The 19,567-nt window shown below is 51.1% G+C and overlaps 1 protein-coding gene across 6 annotated transcripts in view; it reads right to left on the bottom strand.

Moving 5' to 3' along the window:
* Positions 1 to 375: 375 nt before the first annotated feature.
* Atp11a (ATPase phospholipid transporting 11A) overlaps positions 376 to 19,567 on the bottom strand; it is a 129,860-nt gene continuing 110,668 nt past the window's right edge. Inside the window, exons 25-30 of one of the 6 annotated variants that reach the window (XM_085844203.1) lie at positions 18,052 to 18,187; positions 12,300 to 12,365; positions 11,152 to 11,255; positions 9,639 to 9,804; positions 7,437 to 7,521; positions 376 to 4,177 (exon numbers count right to left, since the gene is read on the bottom strand). In XM_085844203.1, coding sequence (XP_085700329.1) covers positions 7,444 to 7,521; positions 9,639 to 9,804; positions 11,152 to 11,255; positions 12,300 to 12,365; positions 18,052 to 18,187 — 550 coding nt within the window. In that variant the 3' untranslated portion in view covers positions 376 to 4,177; positions 7,437 to 7,443. Of the gene's footprint in view, positions 4,178 to 5,084; positions 5,348 to 6,955; positions 7,250 to 7,436; positions 7,522 to 9,638; positions 9,805 to 11,151; positions 11,256 to 12,299; positions 12,366 to 18,051; positions 18,188 to 19,567 lie in introns of those variants that run through there. The other 5 variants (XM_085844200.1, XR_015048694.1, XM_085844201.1 and 2 more) reach the window with 5 other exon arrangements.

Below are 19,567 nucleotides of genomic sequence, written 5' to 3' on the forward strand. Positions count from 1 at the left end.
CACCCACACAATGTGTCCTCATGCCCTGAAAAAGACACATGTGGCTGGAGTCTTTTTTTGGGGGGGGTGGGTGTTTCAAGACAGTGTCTCTCTGTGTAGCCCTGGCTGTCCTGGAACTCACTCTGTAGACCAGGCTGGCCTTGAACTTAGAAATCTGCCTGCCTCTGCCTCCCAAGGGATTAAAGGTGTGCACCACCATTGCCTGGCATGCCTAGAGTCTTAACCATGGCTTCTTTTGGCAGGAAGTGTGTGTGCATCTTATGCACTACCACACAGGTTGGGAAGAAAACAGATCTCCTATGGGAAAATCCAGTGTAGTGGGACTGCCAGCAGAAATCAAAGGCAGATCAGCAGCACGCAAAATAAACCTCGGGAGACGTTTGATCCGGTTTAATTTACAAGTTTTCAAAGCAGTTTACTGGGCTCCCAGTCAGACATTAGTGTTGGAGAATGACATGGTTAATGTCCTTACTATATTTGATAACTTAAAATCAATCCCAGTTCTTATGACAGTGACAGTTACAGATAACCATTCATGTTAGATACATCTTTGATTCTCTCTTAATCATACATGACATAGTAGATGGACATTTTAAGTGGTAATGCCGACACACATGATTCTAAGTTGGACAATATATGCATATTAAAATTCTCTATCTCTTGATAAGGTAAAAAATAAAGCTATATAAATTGATAGACATTTTTTTTTCTGCAAAATTAGAATCACACTTTCATAATACTTCCAACATACGTATCTTCATTAAAGCTTTGCTCAGACACAGTATCAGAACCTCTTCCCTTTCCATTCACCCGTCTTCTAGGTTTTAAAACAAAAAGATTGCATTCACCAAGTGACGCTTTCCTGTTTGTAGTCATGAATGGGTAACTTCCAAAAGAAATGCAGAATGCAAGGGGCTAGTGTTCTATGGCATTGCCAATAAACTACATGAGGATGAAATAAATGGATGGGTGAGTCCAGTACCAGTCAGTGCAGATATGCCTTGAACTTGGGGGTTCAGAGACCCAGGCTGGGGCTTCCTCCAGAACACCAGACACCTGGGTGATGCCCAGCGACCTGGGTGGCCATGACGCCACACTCGGGACATTTGGCCGCTGATCCTGGGAAATGTGCTCAGTAGGAACACTCAAAAGTTACCCTGTTCCAGCTTTGGGTGTGCCATCCCCCTGCGTGGGGCCTTTGGTCTGCTTGTGCTCAGGAATGGGTCACTGGGATGGAGGAACATTGTTTCCCTAGCTGGCATGTGGCAGGGGGCAGGCGCCTGGAGGGCATGCAGCTTTGGTTAGCCTGGGTCCTGCCTGCTGGATGGAGGGAGCAAGAGGAAGTCCTGACTGGGAGGTATGCTTCCCTGGGAGGGGAGACCTCAGTCCAGCACAGCGTGCACTCACACAGCCCAAGTGCCCTTCCGAGTGTGTGTGCCTGTGCGTGTGCGCGTGCGCGTGCGCGTGTGTGTGTATAAGGAGCCTGATGTTCCAGAGGGCAACATCTCTGCACAGGGCTGTCAGAAAGCAGGCTGGTACATGGTCTTGAAGAATGCACATGTGTTTGTGTGTGCTCGCGCATGTGTACATGGCATGAGTGTGTGTGGAACAGAAAGTAAGAGAACACATATGCAGCCAGGGCTCCTGGAACATACGGGAGATGAACTATTTGTAGGTGGTGGAGCCATGAATCTGGGCCAATGTAGTAAGCCACAGATGTTCATTTGTGCAACTGAATTAAGAAAAGAAGATGCTTAATTTGAGTTGAAGTTCCTTGTTTTAAGGAAAGCAAATGCAGCCACTGTGAGGTGAGTCGGACGGCCTTCTGCACGCATGTTTGGTCTCTGTCTCTGCATTTCACCTGTGCCCTTGTCTACTTCAAATTCTCAGGCAACTTCATTTGGTAATTTCCTAAGCACAATTTTAAAGGACATTGGAGTGTGCATTCAGTCTGGGACATTCCTACGTAAACTTCAGCTACTGGGTAGGGGTGGGGGCGAGGGCTGCAGAATCAAGGCTCTGCAGGAAGGATGTTGTTTAGGTGTTTAAGGCTGAAGGATGGAAATAAAAAACAAAATCAAAATAGAAACCATGAAGCAACAGAGGACTGTGACAAAGCAAGCAGAGGAGATGGTGTGCCCTCAGCACGTCTCAGCTGGTCAGTCTCTGGAAACATCAAGAAAGAGAGAGGCACAGAGGAGAATCAGAGAGGTCGCTGCCAGACACTGAGACATTCAGCCGAAACACTCACCAGCATTTAAGTGGCCAAAATTCTTAAACTTAAAAAGTAAAAGCTTTAAAAACATATTTAAAAATCAGAAGGTGCATCAACAAATGAGTAAGATATAGAAACAGCTATGAAAATACTTTAGTGCAAAGGTAATTTTAAGATCCCTAAAAAAATACATTACAAATAATCTGTTAACTAAACACAGAGAGAATCTGCCCCTCCCCACAGGTATTATATTTGTACCTGTCTGGGTTCTTAAAAAGGGGCTGTAAAAATGCACACACTACTAATTAAGGGCCAGTGTGGACTGGGGCTCCAATCCTCTGACACATGGCGACACAGGTGGGTGAATGGGCATGAGGGTGTGTGGAGGCACAGACAGCCCTCAGCAGAGCTGGACATCCCGTCTGTTCCAAGCTCAAGGCCACCCCCTCCCCATCTTTGGTGTGGTGTTTATGTTTGCCCAACCTCCCCCAACTGTCAGGTGCAGTAAGTGCTCCTACTGTTGGCTGGTCCCCAGTTCAAGCACATGGTTTATAGGGAAATCTTGTGTAATCATGTTATAAAATTTGTGCTTCCCAGGATACAGGCTCTCAAGTGCCAGAGACCCTCACCATGGCTCCAGGCCCACTATGCGACTCCACAGGGTTGGGGCTGGCTTTCCCCCAGGCTCTGCCTGTTTTTTTCTGAAAGGCTGCATCATACTAAAAAACCGTCTTTGAGTCAGGCCCATTACAGTGCTGTTGGGAGCGTTGCTGAAAACAGAAATGCCAGTGCGGGCAGCAGCGGAGATTCACAGTCCAGTGGCCTTCTGATGGCCTGTCCATTCCAAGTGAAGCCCTGGATGGGATCTGTGTGGCACCAGTAGGAGGCAGCCAGAGCAGCAGACTAGAGCGGATGAATCCACAGTAGCCCCAGACAGCGTGGGTATTGGGACTCACCTCTGGGTGAGATAAAACACCTGCCTGGGCTCCCAAGTCTCCCCCTTTCCCTGCACCCCTGAAACAAATGTTTTCCAATACGTTTAGCTGACATCATTCCAGAGTGTGGCGGCTATCACTACACTCCTGAGAGACTTGGCTAACAGTGTGACTTATTCGCATACATAAACGTCATCTTCCACAGGCAGCTGGGAACAGGATTGGGACGCTGACATGGACAGTCCGACGTGTAGGGTCAGTATCTCAGCAAACTGACTCAGACATGATCTAGGAAGATGGCTTTGTGAGGGGACAGCAAACATGAGCACAGCGCGGCCACAGGTCCAGGAGACACACATCACTCCGTGTCTGACGGGGTAAGTGTGTGCGGTTAACACAGGAAACACGCGGGCAGGAACATCGGGATACAGTATGAGCCGAGCGCCATGTGCTACACACGAGCTGCAGACAAAGGGATAGGATCTTCTTCTCAAGAGACAGCAGAGGTGACGACAGCAGCTGGGTGGATACTCAGGGACAAGGCCAGCTTCAAGCCACAGAGCTTAAGATGAGGCCAGGCTTAATGTCATTTTTCAGAGCCCAACTGGATGTATGGTCACCAGGCCTGGGACAATGACGCCGGCCACGCACGGTCCAGATTGCAGTGTGCTGTGCCTGAGTGGGCGACCTGTGATCCCACCCTTCCTTCCCTGAGAATGAAGGGTGGGACAGGTGCAGGCACACACAGGTACCCAAGAACAGAGCTCTCAGCGGCTGGGGCAAAGGGGCTGTCTGTCCATCAAGTGGGCATCTCCAGGCTGGACCTACAGCACCCATACCTCGCCTTGTGAGAAAGGCCTGGGTGAGGTGGGAGCACAGGACACTCTTCGCTCTCCCACCTGGAGCACACAACTCTCCCAGAAGGGGAGCTGCACTGGGCAGCCAAGAGTCTGCTGCCCTGAGCACCCCAGCTCTGCAAAGAGGCCAGAGGGGTGAATTCTGAAATGCTGTCCTGATGTTGTATGTTCTGCCAAAAGAACAGAAAGCCCACATCAGTCACAGAACCTCTCTGAGGAACCCCTAACAACCAATGCACCTGTAGCTTTGCCAGCCCACCTCGGACCACTACATCACCCTGAGGGGTAGGTAAGTGGGCCCATCTCGTGGGAACCATGTCCAGAGGCAATGTGCCTTTGGTCTGTGGATAAACACTATGTTTTAGTGCCATCAGAGGGACCATCCTACATGGGTGACATAGGGGACAACATAGGAGGGTAGGGGACAAAGTGCTGAACACACTGAGTATTTCCCCTGTCACTATGGTCACGTGCAGTGATCAAAGGCCCCAGACATCCTTGAACTGGGGTTCTAGCACTACCCCGGGAAAACGACAGGACTCACCTGTGCGGGCTAGTATGTCCTAGCCCGATGGGACTGGGGTCAGTACCATGCCAGTATCATGCTGACCACACCAAGCTATCATGCCCTCGGCTTACAGTTATCAGACAGAAGTGGCTGGCACTGCCTCGTAAGAAAGACCAGAGCATGCACAGACAGCAGCTGAGAGCCCGGAGGGAGGGACACGAGGCTGCAGCGTGGGTCTGTTCTCCTGGGGGACAATCCCAGATTGCGCTGTTTTCAGGTGAGCCCCACTAGGTAAGGCTGGATCCACAAATACTGGAGCGGCCTCGGAGCCCCAGGGCTGTCCACACACAGTTGTGTGCTTAGCCAGCAGTTTCAGCTAGATGCTACCTGGGCTCATGTCCCGTGCTGCTGTGTGAGATGTTACTTCCAGTGCCCAGACAGGATTATCCCCTGTAGCTTTAAGTGAAGCTGTGTCTGTCACAAGGACAGAGGCCAGCTTGTCAGGCGACAATGGGCATGTGCTATAGCATTTCCCCTATGTCCTTAGCTCACTCTCGGGTGCTACTTACCTGTGTGTATATGTGTGTGCATATGTAAAAATGGTATAGTTTGTTTTCAGAGAAAATCACTCATTTAAAAAACAGACAACACAGCAAAACTTTGGAGGAAGAACAGTCTGAGAGTCACAGCACACTGGCCTAGCGCCCAGCAGGCAGCCATACCGTTACCTAGCGTTGGGCTAGACATGTCTTGGCTGCGGTAAGAAGTCCTTCAGCAGGGGCCTGGCGCTGTTCGAGGTGGCATCGGCCAATGCTTTGAGTCGGGTGCTCTGCTGCAAGGACGAGGAAAGACACTGAGCTGCTGCCTGCAGAGGCCAGTGATGGAGGCCGGCGCCTGTGTCCTGGTGACTGCAGGCCCAGGCCACGCCTACACTATGCCATCCCCACACTCAGCCACGGCAGCTATGCGCCCTGACTGTGGGGATTGCATGGATCGGTCATGATACCATCAAGGCGGGCAGAGCTGGCTTCGGGGGCTGCCTTCCACAGTGTGCGCAAAGACCCCCTCTAGGGGAGCAGGGTCATTTGAAAAAGTCTGCACCCAGAGAAGAAGTGGCGAGGTCAAAGGGTACGCTGCAGCACCACAGGGGAGGGCCACCAGTTGCAAGTCCTAACAAGCTCCTACTCCCAACACAGAGGAACTGCATCCAGAATTGTAAAACCTGCATCCTGCCACAGAGCCCTGTTGGGTCGCTCGCTTCCTTTGCAGAGCCACTGACATATGAGCAGTGTTCTGCACAGCCTGCCTGGCAGACAGGACATTCCCAGGCCATGTCCTGAAGGCTGCTGGCTCCTAGTCTGGTGTGGCACAGCTTTTAGACATTTCCAGTCCTCATTCACTGGTCCCTCAGTGCCGAGGAATGGGGGAGCTTTCAGAGTGGAAGGGGCACAGGGCTGGATGGCAGCAGAGCAGGCAGAACTGGCCAGTGTCCAGGGAGAAGCCAGAGGTGGTGGTGTTGCCCACATAGGTGCAGGGCGGGCAGGCAGGCTGCTGCAAGTGTGTGGACGCAGAGGCTGGTGCGGAGGGAGATGCACTATGTTATATATACACATGTGATATATATAACATGCCCAGTGTCCGTCACGCTTGCCCTGTACTAGGAACAGGTTGAAAGCGAACCTCAGACGTCTGAAGTCAAATCTGCCCAGGCCTGTGAATGTTTATTCCTCCAGAGCTTTGCAGATCCATGGTGCTCTCCAGTGCAGTGTGTCTGTCTGTTGTGTCTGCAGTGCAGTAGCAGGGCCTATGGGCATGTGTGGTTGGCTGTGATGCCTGGGGCTGAGACTCAGGCTACAGGGGACAGGACCCCAGTGGACCTCATCAGCAGGGAACAGGGTTTGCAGCCTGGGTTGGCATATGTAATGTTTTACAAAGTACTTGTGAGATTGTAGTCTTCCTAAAAATTTCCTCCAAAATGTTTTCCAGAGTGTAACCGGCAGCTGGAATGATGCGATTTATTTTAACAGATTCTATGGCACTAAGTTAGAAACATTTTGGTTGTCATTATTTCAGAATGTATCATCATCTTCCTCAACAGGATAGGAGGTAACTGCTTTTTTAATTTTTCCCCTGCTTTGGGTGTTTTTTAGGCATACGCCCTGGTAAGGCAGGAGTTCTGGTAAGGCAGGAGCCCCATGCAGGTAATCCTCCAAATGTCACAGAGGAGCAAATGTGGGTGTTATATTGGGGTACAGGAAAACTCAGCCAAAATACCACAGCACTACATGCTGCTGCTGTCTGTCTCCTGACTTCTCTGCTAAGGAACAGGTACTGGCTATAGTAGCCACCAAGGGGAAGGGCCCTAGGGCTAGGTCCCTGCTGCCACAGTGGGTGGAGCTCCGTGCTGCCACAGGGTGTTAAAAGCAGCACATCACAGAAGTTTCTAAAAACAGGTCTTTATTTTGAAAAATAGAACAGGAATTGGTAAGTAGAGGTCACGTTAGTGTGACTCCACCTCACAGAGTTCTCAGGGTGGCTGTGTGGGAAGAAGTCTCGGTCTCAACCACCATGACTGTGGAGAGAGAATGGAGCCATGCTGATGGTGTCGCCTTGCTCAAGCTGGATTGATTGTGTGTGATCTGTCTGCCTGTCAGGTGCTTAGGGGCTGAGCCATCTGTGTCAAGTAATGCTGAAAGCTCTGCACCCCATGATGGGCACGGGGGGCTGCCATGAGCTGTTGGAGGAAGACAAAGCCCGTTGTTAGTGTACCCCTCGCAGGTGGCATACTGTCACCTTGTTACCTGATGAGGTAATGGTGATGACTGACAATACCAGAGTGTGGTGGGCGGCCTCAACACTAAGTTCTTTCCACCTGGTCCTGTGGCCATCACCCCAACATGCAAGAAGGCAGAGATGGTCACCTGTTGGTCAGAAACTCAGACTACTGGCCGTCTGGGAAAGCATAAAGACGGTGGGTTGCTCAACAGAAAGGCACTTGTTCCTGGCCTGCAGGCCGCAGTCCGGAGCCCACACACGCCGAGTGTTTGAACAAGTAGTGGTTATTTAGGCAAAGCAGTGGACGGTAAAGGAGGCAGGAGAGAGAGACAAGAGGTAAGTTGGTTATAGGCAAACATCCTGGCACACAGTAACACCACTGCCCTAGCTACTGGGTACTGCCAGGCCAGGACCACTGGCCTGCTCCTTCCTACCCAGGCCCATCCCTGGCTCTTCCTATCTCCGTGCCTCCTACACTGTAGCTGGGGACAGTCTGCAGTAAAGAGTCTTACAGGCTTCAAATCTCCCCACAGCAATGGGGCTTTCTCCACTATGGAGGGGATAGAAAAGCTCCTCTTAGCCTTTTCCATCCACCTGCCAAGGCATTCCAGAAGGTTCTGGGAAAGCAGAGTCCCTACCGTGGAAGCCACAACCTCTATCACAGCAAACCTAAGGAGGACTCCCTTAGCGGGGAGGTTCCTTGGCTAGCTGCAGAGCTCAACTCTTTGCTCAAATGTATGTTGTCAAATGCCTGAGCAGCCATCAGCATTTGGGCATCTGTGCTTTTGTGACCGCAGCTGCGGTATAGCCAGGGGACCAGGCAACACCCTGAGCTGTGCTCCTCTCTTATCCTCTGCACAGTGCTGTTGTGAGCATGTGTCCCTGTGTGCCCGCACATCCCATGCACAGGGAGTGCTCATTCTGTCCTTATACATGGGATGTTACCAGATCACAGCATCTCTGCACAGGGCATCCCAATGAGCACATACACCCAGTGTCCCTGGTATTGGGACCACCTTGTCCATTGTAACTGTGGGTAAGGGTAATCTCCACAGTCATGTGTGTCCACTGTGTCTCAGTGTCAGGAAACTACACGTCAACCTCAGAGCTGCACTGCTGACGAGTAAAGGCTTTAGTGTGTGGAGAGTCAAGGGGCTTCTTCCCAGTCCCCACAGGCTGGGCTGCTGGCTAGGGACAAAGAATGTCATTGCCATGGGAACCAGGACAGGCGAGCACTCATAGCTCTGGGTGGGGTGACCAGTGACAGGTGGACTTCCATGCTGTGAACTGAGGACCCCCAAGCTCTACAGCTAGTGTTGCCTGCTGTCATTTGTTGAGAAGCACTGACTTGGGACCATTGACAGCTGAGTGGCCACGTCCACTCCCATGACCAGAAGCCTGGGTAAGACTTCTGACAACAGATTTTATCATGGTTGCAGGAGGCACGGAGTAGGAAAGAACTGGTGATATGAAGTCCTGACAGAACCAACCTGAGCATGGGATGCTGGGGTGGAGCCACACCAGCCCCCAGGCAGGGACATCTGCTTCCCACCCCAGACATGGCCAGTTGTTCCACTCTAGACTCAAGCCGCATACACGGGGGTAGGTACAGCCAGGTAGTAAGGGACCTACACCCCACCTCGGCTCCTTACTAGCTACCTCTCTCCCTGTGCAGGAGCTCAGTCCTTCTCTGCACAGGGGCTCTGTGTTGTCAAGCTGTAGCATCACAAGTTATGGGGAAGTTGCTGGAAATACACACTGCCTCACTCAGAGATTAAGACTCTCCCAGGCAAGCCATGGAGACGGCCTCATGCTCTGGCCTGGTGCCAGGGTCCTGCTGAGAATTCAGCTTGCTGGCCTGTTTGGGAGTGGGAAACAGAGCCCCCCATGCCCACCACTGACTCTTGTAAAGGTAAATCTGAGCCAAATTCAACACCCTTAAAAGTGGCATAACTTAAATCTTTTTCCCCATCCAGTGTTAGGGAATGAACCCAAGGTCTTGCATATGCAAGTGGGTACCTAGATCATGGGGCACCAGATCAGACCACAGCTCAATATCAAAGGAACAATTACTTTTTTGTGAGTTACAGAAAATAACTTATTTTTTCTATTTATCTTTGTTCTCTTCTTATTTCAGATGATTGTTTTGATCTAAAGAATAAATTAAACATTGCTCATCTTGAATTTTACCAATAAAACACTTAAAACGTGTGTCCCTGCAGAACTGAAGACTAAGGGGCGGGCTGATCAGTTCTATGATGCCCAGACCTTTTGAGATATCTCTTAGTAACTTCCCAGTCCTAAGACTGACAGGGGAAAGTGCTGGCTTGGCCAGGCAGGCTCCTTACCTGAGTTCTCTCCGTTGCCGTGGGCCACAGCTGCCTGCACAGGACCTTCTTGAGGACGTCAGGGAGGAGGCCGACCGTGACAAGCAGTATGATACCCAGCCAGGCAGGCCCACTGGACAGCATGGATATGAACACATAGTACATCCTCTGGTAACTGAGGAACGGCCTGTGCACAGGGAGGACACTGGTGAGACCCTGCCTGGCAGGAACAATGCCACAGCCCTCCCCAAAGGTGCCATTCTTGGTGCTGCCAGGGCTTGACCATGCAACCCGCATGCCGTGAGACTGCCTCCTGTAGTCTTCTGAGAGAGAACGGGAAGAAGCAACTATAGCCTGTTGTCCAAAGCGGCATGAGGATTCTGGAGGCTCAGTGTCTGCCTGATTTTCACACAGCAGCAGTATAGCCCTGGGTGTTGGTGGGGCACTGGCCTGCAGGCCCTCCTGGGGAGGCGGAGGAACAGGGCGTTTCCTGTATGCTGACATAGCTTCCTCAGTTCCATGCTCCCCGTTTCCGTCTCAGACCTGGGAATTACCTTCTACTTCCTGGCACCACGGACAGCCCAGGGATGGAGGAAAGCCCTCCCTTCAAGGACATACAGCCTGCATACAGGCACAGTGCTCATCGGAGTGAGTGTGGGGGAGGGGGAAGTCAGAGACAGGGAGCCTAGAGCTTACATGTTGCTCACACACAACCCAGAAGAGAGGGTATAGAGGTCATGTGACTCACAAGGGCATGCTAGGACCTCGGTTGGACTTCTTGTTAGGGACGGTGGCTGGAGGCTGCCCAAAGCTTTTCTGCCTCAGCAGGGCTCCAGGAACCTTCACAAAGCTTCCCTGCCTGAGTGCCAGGGACAGAGGAGGCTAGGATGGTCTTGTCTGAGGTTGCCCCTCCCCAGGGACCGTGATTCGGAGTGAGGAGAACTGTGCTTTGGGTCTTATAGCCTGGTCAGGACTAGGGCAAGGTCAATCTACCCCAGCGATGAATGCTGCAGACAGGCCAAACTTCTGTGTGGCTGCCCCTGCCACTGGTCTCTGGTCTGGGCTCTCGGGTCACAGGGCCTTTGGCCATGGTGTAACTCGGCTGAAGGGGACATTGCATCCTTCAGGAGTTGGGGTTTCATGCTGAGATGCTGAAGTCCTTTGAGAGTGTTACAGCACTACGAGCCATTCGATCCTGCCTCACACTATATCGCAGGGCTGTGGGTTGAAAGTGTCCCCAGAGAACACACACGGAAAGCAAACTTCAAGTCCTATGAATGGTCCTTTGAGGAAATGAGGCTGAGCTGAGGGTCTGAGTTTGGGTCCCTGTGACAGCATTAGAGAGGGCGACAAGGCCCAGCCCTGGAACCTTACCGTTGTCCACTCAGTCACTATGAACCAGTTATCTGCTAGAGCTCCAAAAAGTGCACCGTGACACCAGGGACATGGACGTTCTGACAGCAGCTCCACGGCAGGAGTCTGTGAGCTGTGCAGGGGTGGAGGGTTAGGGCCACATGGGGTTCAGGGTTCTTACCAGATAACCCCTCCCCAGAGCAGGGAGAAGGCAATGTAGAAGAGCAGTGACCCCCAGATGACAAAGTGGTTGATCCAAGTCCAGTAGTGCGTGTCCAGTGCGAGCTACAAGAGAAGGGTGCATGAGCACTGCTGCAGTCCCAGCGTGTGGAGAGGGGGCCAGAAGACCAGGAAAGTGAGCAAAACCAAAACACGACAGCACAGTGCCTGCAAGAGCTCACAGGAGAAGCACACCACGGGAGGAAACTCATGTCTCCTCAGGAGGAGACAGCTGGGGCGTGCGTGTGTGCGTGCGTGTGTGCGTGTGCGTGTGTACAATCATGAAGCATCATTGATGCTGACATATTGTCTAAGAAGGCAGTATGAGAAAGAAGTCTGCATACTTTTAAAGACCCAGTGTGACAGGTTTGGGGACTTTCTTTTTTTTTTTTTTTTTCTTTCTGAGACAGGGTTTCTCTGTGTAGCCCTGGCTGTCCTGGCACTCACTTTGTAGACCAGGCTGGCCTTGAACTCAGAAATCCGCCTGCCTGTGCCTCCCGAGTGCTGGGATTAAAGGCGTGAGCCACCACGCCCGGCTGGGGACTTTCATAATGAGGTTCTTCACAGAATCTAACTTGACTTTAAAAAAACTGAATTTTGGGAGCTGAAGAGGTGGCTTAGTGATTAAGAGCACTGGCTGCTCTTCCAGAGGACTTGATATCAATTCCTAGCACCCACATGCCAGTGCACAACTATCTGTAACTTTAGTCCCAGGGGATCCAATGGCAGGGCACAAGGCACCCATGTGGTATATGGACATACATGTAGACAAAACACCCACACACATTTAAAAAAAAAAAATAAATAAAACAGATATTTTTAAAAATTTAAAATATATTGATTTATGTAAACAGAGCTGATTTAGTTCTACTGGGGCTAGGGCTCTGGATCCTTAGAGAGTTTCAATTACTCCCCTTTTCTAACCACTCAGCTCTTCGTTTTCCTTTGGGTGACTCTGAAGTTCATGTGCTAGGCAGCATTCACCTGCTGGGACCTGGATATGAACTGAAGAAGACAGCTCAGGGAACCTAGCAGGGGGTGTCAGTGCCAGCATGGATGGTAGATTCCAAGAGTTGAAGGAGAGCTGCAGGCAGGCTGGCTGTGCCTCACCTTCAGTGTGACAGTGAGCACCATCACAGTGAACACGAGCGTCCCGAAGGTCCAGTTCCCAAACATCTGTGAAGACAAGAGTGTAAGTGAGTGCCTGCAGCCATTCACCTCTCCTCCCTTACCCCGAACATGGATGTGCAGAGCATGACCCACGGCCTCTGCACCGCAGCCCAAGGGGTGGAGACTACCTTGAGCTGGAGAAGGCAAGGGTACAGATGGCCCTGGGGCAGCATGATGGCCAAACCTGGGTCAAGGATGTAGTAGTGTCCTGCTGGTCTGACACTGGCCCTGCTGGGTACTAGCTTTCAGGTCCAGCAGGGAGAGACCAGATAGCGGGAGTCGATATGCATGGTGCAGACTGGGACCCTGGCTAGGCTGCTCTCTTTAGAAGAGACTATATGCCTACCATACTCCCCAGGTCTGTTCTGCCTGTTTGCTCAAGAACATACTCAGGGAACCTGATTCTGGTGACAGAGATGCCCATGGCTGAGGGGCACAGCTGCTAGAACACTGCAGGAGACAGCCAGAGGAGACACCAGAACACAGAGGTGACAGCATCAGGGAGGGCTTCTCTGTGGAGACCTCAGGACAAGGAGGAAGTGGGCAGGTGGCACAAACTAGACAGAGGCTACAACGGCTACTCTTCCAATGGCCAGGCCTGGCCACAGGCACGGCTGCTCACACCGACCAGTGAGAGGGAGAATAAGCACACGTGGGCTGCCCTCCTTCTCCTGGGAGTTCGGGCAGGATGGTGGGAGGTGCAGACACGAGTCACATGCTGAAAGAGCCAATACACTTCTCAACTCCAGACAGACACACGTGAGGTCAGTGGCTGAGAGCCCTTTCTCTCAGGAAAGCCGGCCCACACAGGCCCTTTGCAAGAAATGCTCCCTCCAAACAACACGAGCAGGGCACTGTTGGGCTCTGGGAACTGGGCCTCTCGGAAGGATGTTCCCAGAACGTTTTAAAGAGTTTATTTCACAAAGAATCAAAAGGCTAGGATACCAGTACTTTTGCCTACGGTTAGTTTTAATCAAAGATGTGCCTATAACAATACTCTGAAACTGGGTTTCTGTGACTCCATGGCCTGCAGGAGCCCTGGGCATCAGAGCAGGGGGTACATGAAGCATGCCAGAAGAGAAGCATCAGGGTCCCATGGAGACATCGACTGCACAGGGACGCCACCAAGTCCTGTTCTTCACCCTACTAGAAAAAGGCCTTCCTCCTTGGACTTAGAAACAACACCAGCAGAAGCCCTTATATCTTCATGAGAGGGGCTTCTAGCAAGGGGCCACCAGTCACTCCAGAGTGGCTACTGCTGCGGTTAGTGGGGAGAATCTAGAGATGCTGCATGGCATGAGGGGCTAGGCCCACAGGAAGAAAGCCAACGCTGAGCCCAGAGTGCAGAGAGTGCAGGACTGACTCTCTCGCATGCTTACCTCTGGGGCATCTGTGAATATGTTTAGAGCCCAGGGGCAGCAGAGTTGCAGCAGCAATGAAGGTGTGTACCTAACAGGGTGTTGGGGAGCAAGTTTGTTTAGTCAGAAGCTGTAGGTGTTCGTCGAATGCTGGGCTGCTCTAAGTGGGGAAGCTTTGTCTTTGCAAAGGCTGGGTTTGGCAGAAGGCAGCCCCTGCCTCCACCCCAGCTCTTCTGCGCCATCAGTTGGCACAGACTGAGACTACTCTTTAAAATATAGATGTCAGCATGACATGGGCACAGGGTAAGCAGGGGACAAGCAAGGGACAAGCAGACTCCATCAGTGCCACACCCCAGGCCGCAGTAAACTCAGCAACTTGCTCCTCCCACATCTGCTACAGGGAGGACAGTGCCCTTCTCCCACTCCAGGTCTCCTTGGGTTTGGTGAGTGATGGCAGACCTGGGTGCCATGATGGGGCACCAGGCCCCGAGTCCCCACAGCACACATGATCACCACCCTCACTTCAATAGGCAGATGAAGCCTAATAATCTCAAATGAGAACTGAGAACTGGCTAGGAGATGTGAGGTCATCTTCCTTCCTGTGCTCATGGCCCCTGGTCAGCGAGTGTCAGGTCACTGGGACAGACAGACGGCCACAGAGCCCTGTCTGTATAACCTCCATTTCCTCCTTTGTTTCCAGTAGGAACCTTTTGGTCATCTACCCAGAGTCACTCAGTATGTTCTAGATTCCCTAAGTCACCAGCCCCGTGGCCAGACGTCACTTTTACAGTTGTCCAGCTGAGCTCGACCTACCCAGGGCTTGACAAACGCACCCCCACTGATATCTAATTGACCTACATCTCCATAATAAACCAACATTGGTGGTTTGGCTGGTTCACACCTAAACAACACACGCCCACTGATGGCTCTTATTTCAACAATGCCCATAAAGGAACGGTCTGAGTAATTAATTACCACCTTAACGATGTACCTTCACTGCTCAGCTGGTGGACATCTAACTCAGCAAGACCCCTCCGTCTGTGGTCTGTCTGACTTCAGACAGCCTCAGCCCTGTAGGGATGTCCCTGAGCAGACCCACTTCTATGTCTGAGGATGAGCATTCTCATAAGGGACTTTCTGTTCACCAAAGCCTTAAAACAAAACCAACTTAATTTTTATATGCAGTAACCTTCCATAACAGTCACAGCTTGGTTTCCTAAGGTCAGAGTCACAACACCTCTGCATCCCTTTGGTCCAGCTCCACATCGCATCTGTCAGCTCTGTGCTGTGAGCACTCTCCATGGGTGACTGTCTAAGCTGTCCACTAGGTGTCTCCTGACAATTGTAACAAGCATCCCGGGGGCGGCTAGAGTATGGTGACTACGACTGCTTTGGGAGAAGAAGAAGAGAGAAGAAGGAAGATGAGTTCTTGTTGCTGTTATTATTATTTGTGGACTTTGAGGTTGGTGCAATTTTAAGAAACTATTCATAATTCCACTGTCATCACACTGCATGAGATCTATGGCTGTTTCCATGGATTGCTGCAGAGCTTTTTAGAGAAATCTTTAATAGCAGTCAACAGAACGAGCTTCTAAACAGAAGGATCTAGAAGATGTGTCCTGGATCCATGGGAGCAGACCTGGGACGATCACCATGAGGTCACCCTGTACCTAAGTCCTGCAAATCTAATATTCTCACACCTCATACCCCCAAACACCAGATCAACCCAGCTGAGCAGGGGTTCCCAGAGGCCTGGACTGGGGTGGAGGGTGAGAGTGGTCAGCATGACTGAAAACCAGACCTCTTCCTCGGCCTCCTCAATCCGTAGCATGGACTTGGTCATCCCAATCCCTCCATTCCGGCCTCACTGTTAGGTGTCACTGTCTATCCTGAAATACATGTGAAGGAATGTCAAGGTGACTTGGTCTCTCAGCTCCACAGCCTGACCAGAGGACAGTCACCATAATTCCTGACTCTGAATATAAACCCTGTGAATTTGTTGCCTGTCCTGACAAGCACTGGTTTGGGGTGACCCTGGAAGCCTCCTTTGGGAACTATTTTGCGTCAAGACATGTAACATACATGCTATGCTTCTACTGACTAGCCTGCCTGTGGAACAAAGGCAGCCACCAAGGCCCTTCTTAGTGGCAGAGCCTGCAGGAGGCTCAGGTGAGTCTGTTTCTGTCTGTGACCCTTGCATTCTAGTTTCATTTCTAGTTTCTTTTTTTCTTTTTTTTCTTTTTTTGGTTTTTTAAGACAGGGTTTCTCTGTGTAGCCCTGGCTGTCCTGGAACTCACTTTGTAGACCAGGCTGGCCTCGAACTCAGAAATCTGCCTGTCTCTGCCTCCTGAGTGCTGAGATTAAAGGTGTGCACCACCACACCCGCCTTTTTTTTTTTTTTTTTTTACTTTTTTTTTCTTTTTTGTCATTTCTAGTTTTAATGAACACTTTAACAATGGCTAAGGCAGACCTGTAGGTTAAGGCGGGGGGAGGGGAGACATTGCAGGGCCACCAAGAAGCGTCTTCCTAGTAACCCCACACAAGGCCTAAAGGGCTGTCTGAGGGGTGGGAGACAAGGAGGTCAGGCAAAGGAGCACAGGAATCCTGAGCTCCCATGACAGCAGCAGAGATGTCACTGCACACAGCAGCAGGGCCTGGCAGGGCTGTGCTAAGAGGCACGAGACACTGAAGAAAGTCTCTGGGACAGCCTGGGGAATGAGCTTGCTGCTGCTGTCTTTCTGAGATTGAGAGCCCCTCAGAGTCCTTCCCTAGCTCTCCATGTCAGCCACACCCCCGTCCCAGAATGTCTGCATTGTACTCTAAAGCACTGAGACGCCATGGGCTGGGGAGGAGGGCACCGTGCTGGCACAGGTCAGGGTCTGAGTTCTAGCTGGGCCTCACACCAGTTTCCCAGCCTGTGCAAGCTCCTTCCTCAACCTCCTACGCCCGTGACCAGCAGATCACTGAAGGGTCCTTGAGGGGCAAGACGAGGTTTGACAGTGAACAGAAAGCTGAGTGTTTAAGACACGTGTGGATGGCGAGATGCTTCTTAGAGCCTGACTCACGGGGAAGAGAGTACGAGCCACCTAAGATTCTGATGACTGCGCTATGTTTAGGGCAGGCATTGTCTGATGGAAATAAGAGAGGACAGTAAGCTTGCTTCAACACAGTGACGTGAGCTTCAGCAGATCTGCAGGCTGGAATTTAGTAAAGACTGATGTATGCTATACTGCGAGAGGTCAGTACTTTTAGTTATGAGGCAACAGAAACAAATGCACAGGGACACAAACTGCCAGGACACAGGCCAGACTGGCATTGTGGCCCCACAGTCTGAGGGGTCAGCATGGGGAAGACAGCAGGGGACAGGAGGGAGTCGCTTCAACGAGAAATGAGAAGCATTTCTGTTTCAAGCTCCCTGGGGACGTCTAGGAGGGGTTTTCTCTGACGTCAGTTGCAGTGTTTATTTGAACAGCCATCTTAGAACCAGTGACCTCAGCTGGGCAGAATGCTAAGCTTGGGACTTGTGAGATTACGAGGACAAGATCTAGGGTCTACTAGGTGCCTCTGGTTCTCCCCAGGTGGCACAGGTACATCACCAATGCCAGGTCCCCACTAGACCTCCTGACCTTAGTTTATAGTGACATGCAGGCCTATGCAGCCCTTGCCCCTTCTAGAGAAGCCTTGACAGAGACCCAGGGAGGAGACACCTGGCAGGGTCAGGCGGCTCTGACACCAGCAGAGGACAGGAATGGCTAATAGCTTTTCTACCCACAAAGCACACAGAAGAGGTCACATTTGAAAATATTTTCAAGAAATATTTTATTTGTAATGCACTCCAAAAACACAGAGAGGACAAACCCACGGTGTCTTACCATGCTTGTGCTGGTGGTCATTATCTGAGGTGGGAAGGAAGCAAGTGGCAAAAAGAAAAAAGCAAGATACGAATATAACACACCCCAGAAAGTAGGCAAACAACAGGCTGTAGTCCACCAGAGAACTATAGAGCTGCTCACTATGAAGGGGCCAAGCCCATGCACTGTGGAGCGACACTCATACAACCTAACACCCATACAAAAGGACACTAGCTGGATAAAACCACGGAGCCCCTGGGACCAGTCAGGAAAACCTCAGGACCGACCTTATTTGCCTCCCTACAGCTGGCAAATGTTGTGTGACACGTCCCTTCTGCTCAGCTGCTCCACTGATCACACCTACTGCTCGCTGCTCACCTAACCGCAGGCCGACCTGTCCTCACACAACTGCTGCACACAATGACTGCACACGGCGGGGCTTATTACTAAGCAATGAAGCACGAAGTCTTGCGCAGTACTGACCTGTCCGTTGATGGTCACGGTTGTGTTCTCAAATATGAAATAAGCACCAAAGAAAAATACCAAAGCGTCAAAAACGCCGAGAAACGTCCAGTAGATGAACACCCGCCAGCGCAGCAGCGCGTTCTTGGCAATGTCTCTGTTTGGGAAGAAGAGGGGAAAACTGTGACATCAGGCCAAGGTCCACCCATCATCCATCCCCTCTCTGTGGTATCACCGCTGCCCACATGCTCCTACGCAGCATCAATTGTGACTGGCAAACAGAGTGGCAAACCCCACATACTCCTCAGAGTTCACACTGCTGGACCCAGTGTTCTCCACTGGCTTTTCAATATTCTTTCTCAGCTCAGTTAGAATATTGTCAGAGAGAACCTGGTGCTCTCCTGTCTTCTGAGTGTAATTAACACACAACAGCACACACTCTGTGTAATGGTTTGTATATCCTTGGACCAGGGAGTGGCACCACCTGAAGGTGTGGCCTTGTTGGAATAGGTGTGACCTGGTTGGGATGGGTGTGTCACTGTGGGTGTGGGTATAAGATCCTCACCCTAGTTGCCTGGAAGTCAGTCTTCCACTAGCAGCCTTTGGATGAAGACAGAACTCTCAGCTCCTCCTGTGCCATGCCTGCCTGGATACTGCCATGCTCCCACCTTGATGATAATGGACTGAACCTCTGAACCTGTAAGCCAGCCCCAATTAAATGTTGTTTTTTATAAGACTTGCCTTGGTCATGGTGTCTGTTCACAGCAGTAAAACCCTAACTAATACACTCTGTGACATACTGTTGACAGACTGAGGACTTGGGTTTGCTACCAACCTCCACTGAGTTTCTATGTCTGTTCCTTTTATAAGAGTACGTATGTCAACAGGAGTGTGTGTATGCACACACCTATTTCCTCTAGCTTCAAGGTATTGTAATAAAGACCCCAAAGCCTGTGGAACTGGACAGGGGAAGGTTGTCAGTTATTGTGTGGCTTCTGAAACTAAACAGGTGAAAAGACCTAATGGGAATGAGTGCATACCCATGTACGCACACATGAATAAGACACAAGACCCGGATAAACTGAATGAGGTAGGTGAAGACTGACAGCCTGGCTGCTGGCTGGCGGCTACACTACAACATTCAACTCTGTTACTGGGAGAACCTGGACAAAAGCCTTAGATGGAAAAAGACTACAAAGAAACATTGTATCTCTCAGAAAATCCGGGCAGTTCTGAAATAGCAGAAAAGCTATTGCCTTAATACTAAGAATGGAGCAGAGCAGATGACTGTTACATGCCTCGCTTTCCTAGCTCTACGAGGCAATGGAATGCAGAAGAGGCTCACATCTCCATCAGGCTCTGAGGTGCAGAGGAGGCTCACATGTGTGTTCAAGCCAAGTGTAGAGCCCATCACCTATGGAGCGTACTCCAAGACACCCTCTGACTGTCTAACTACCATCCTGTGGAAGCACGTGTACTCTGACCTTGAAATACCACCACTAAGAGCTGACTGCAGGAGTCTGCTCTGCTTCCTCTG

Source organism: Mus caroli, unplaced genomic scaffold, assembly GCF_978045245.1.
Source record: "Mus caroli unplaced genomic scaffold, Mus_caroli_1 scaffold_10, whole genome shotgun sequence".
Taxonomy (NCBI): domain Eukaryota; kingdom Metazoa; phylum Chordata; class Mammalia; order Rodentia; family Muridae; genus Mus; species Mus caroli.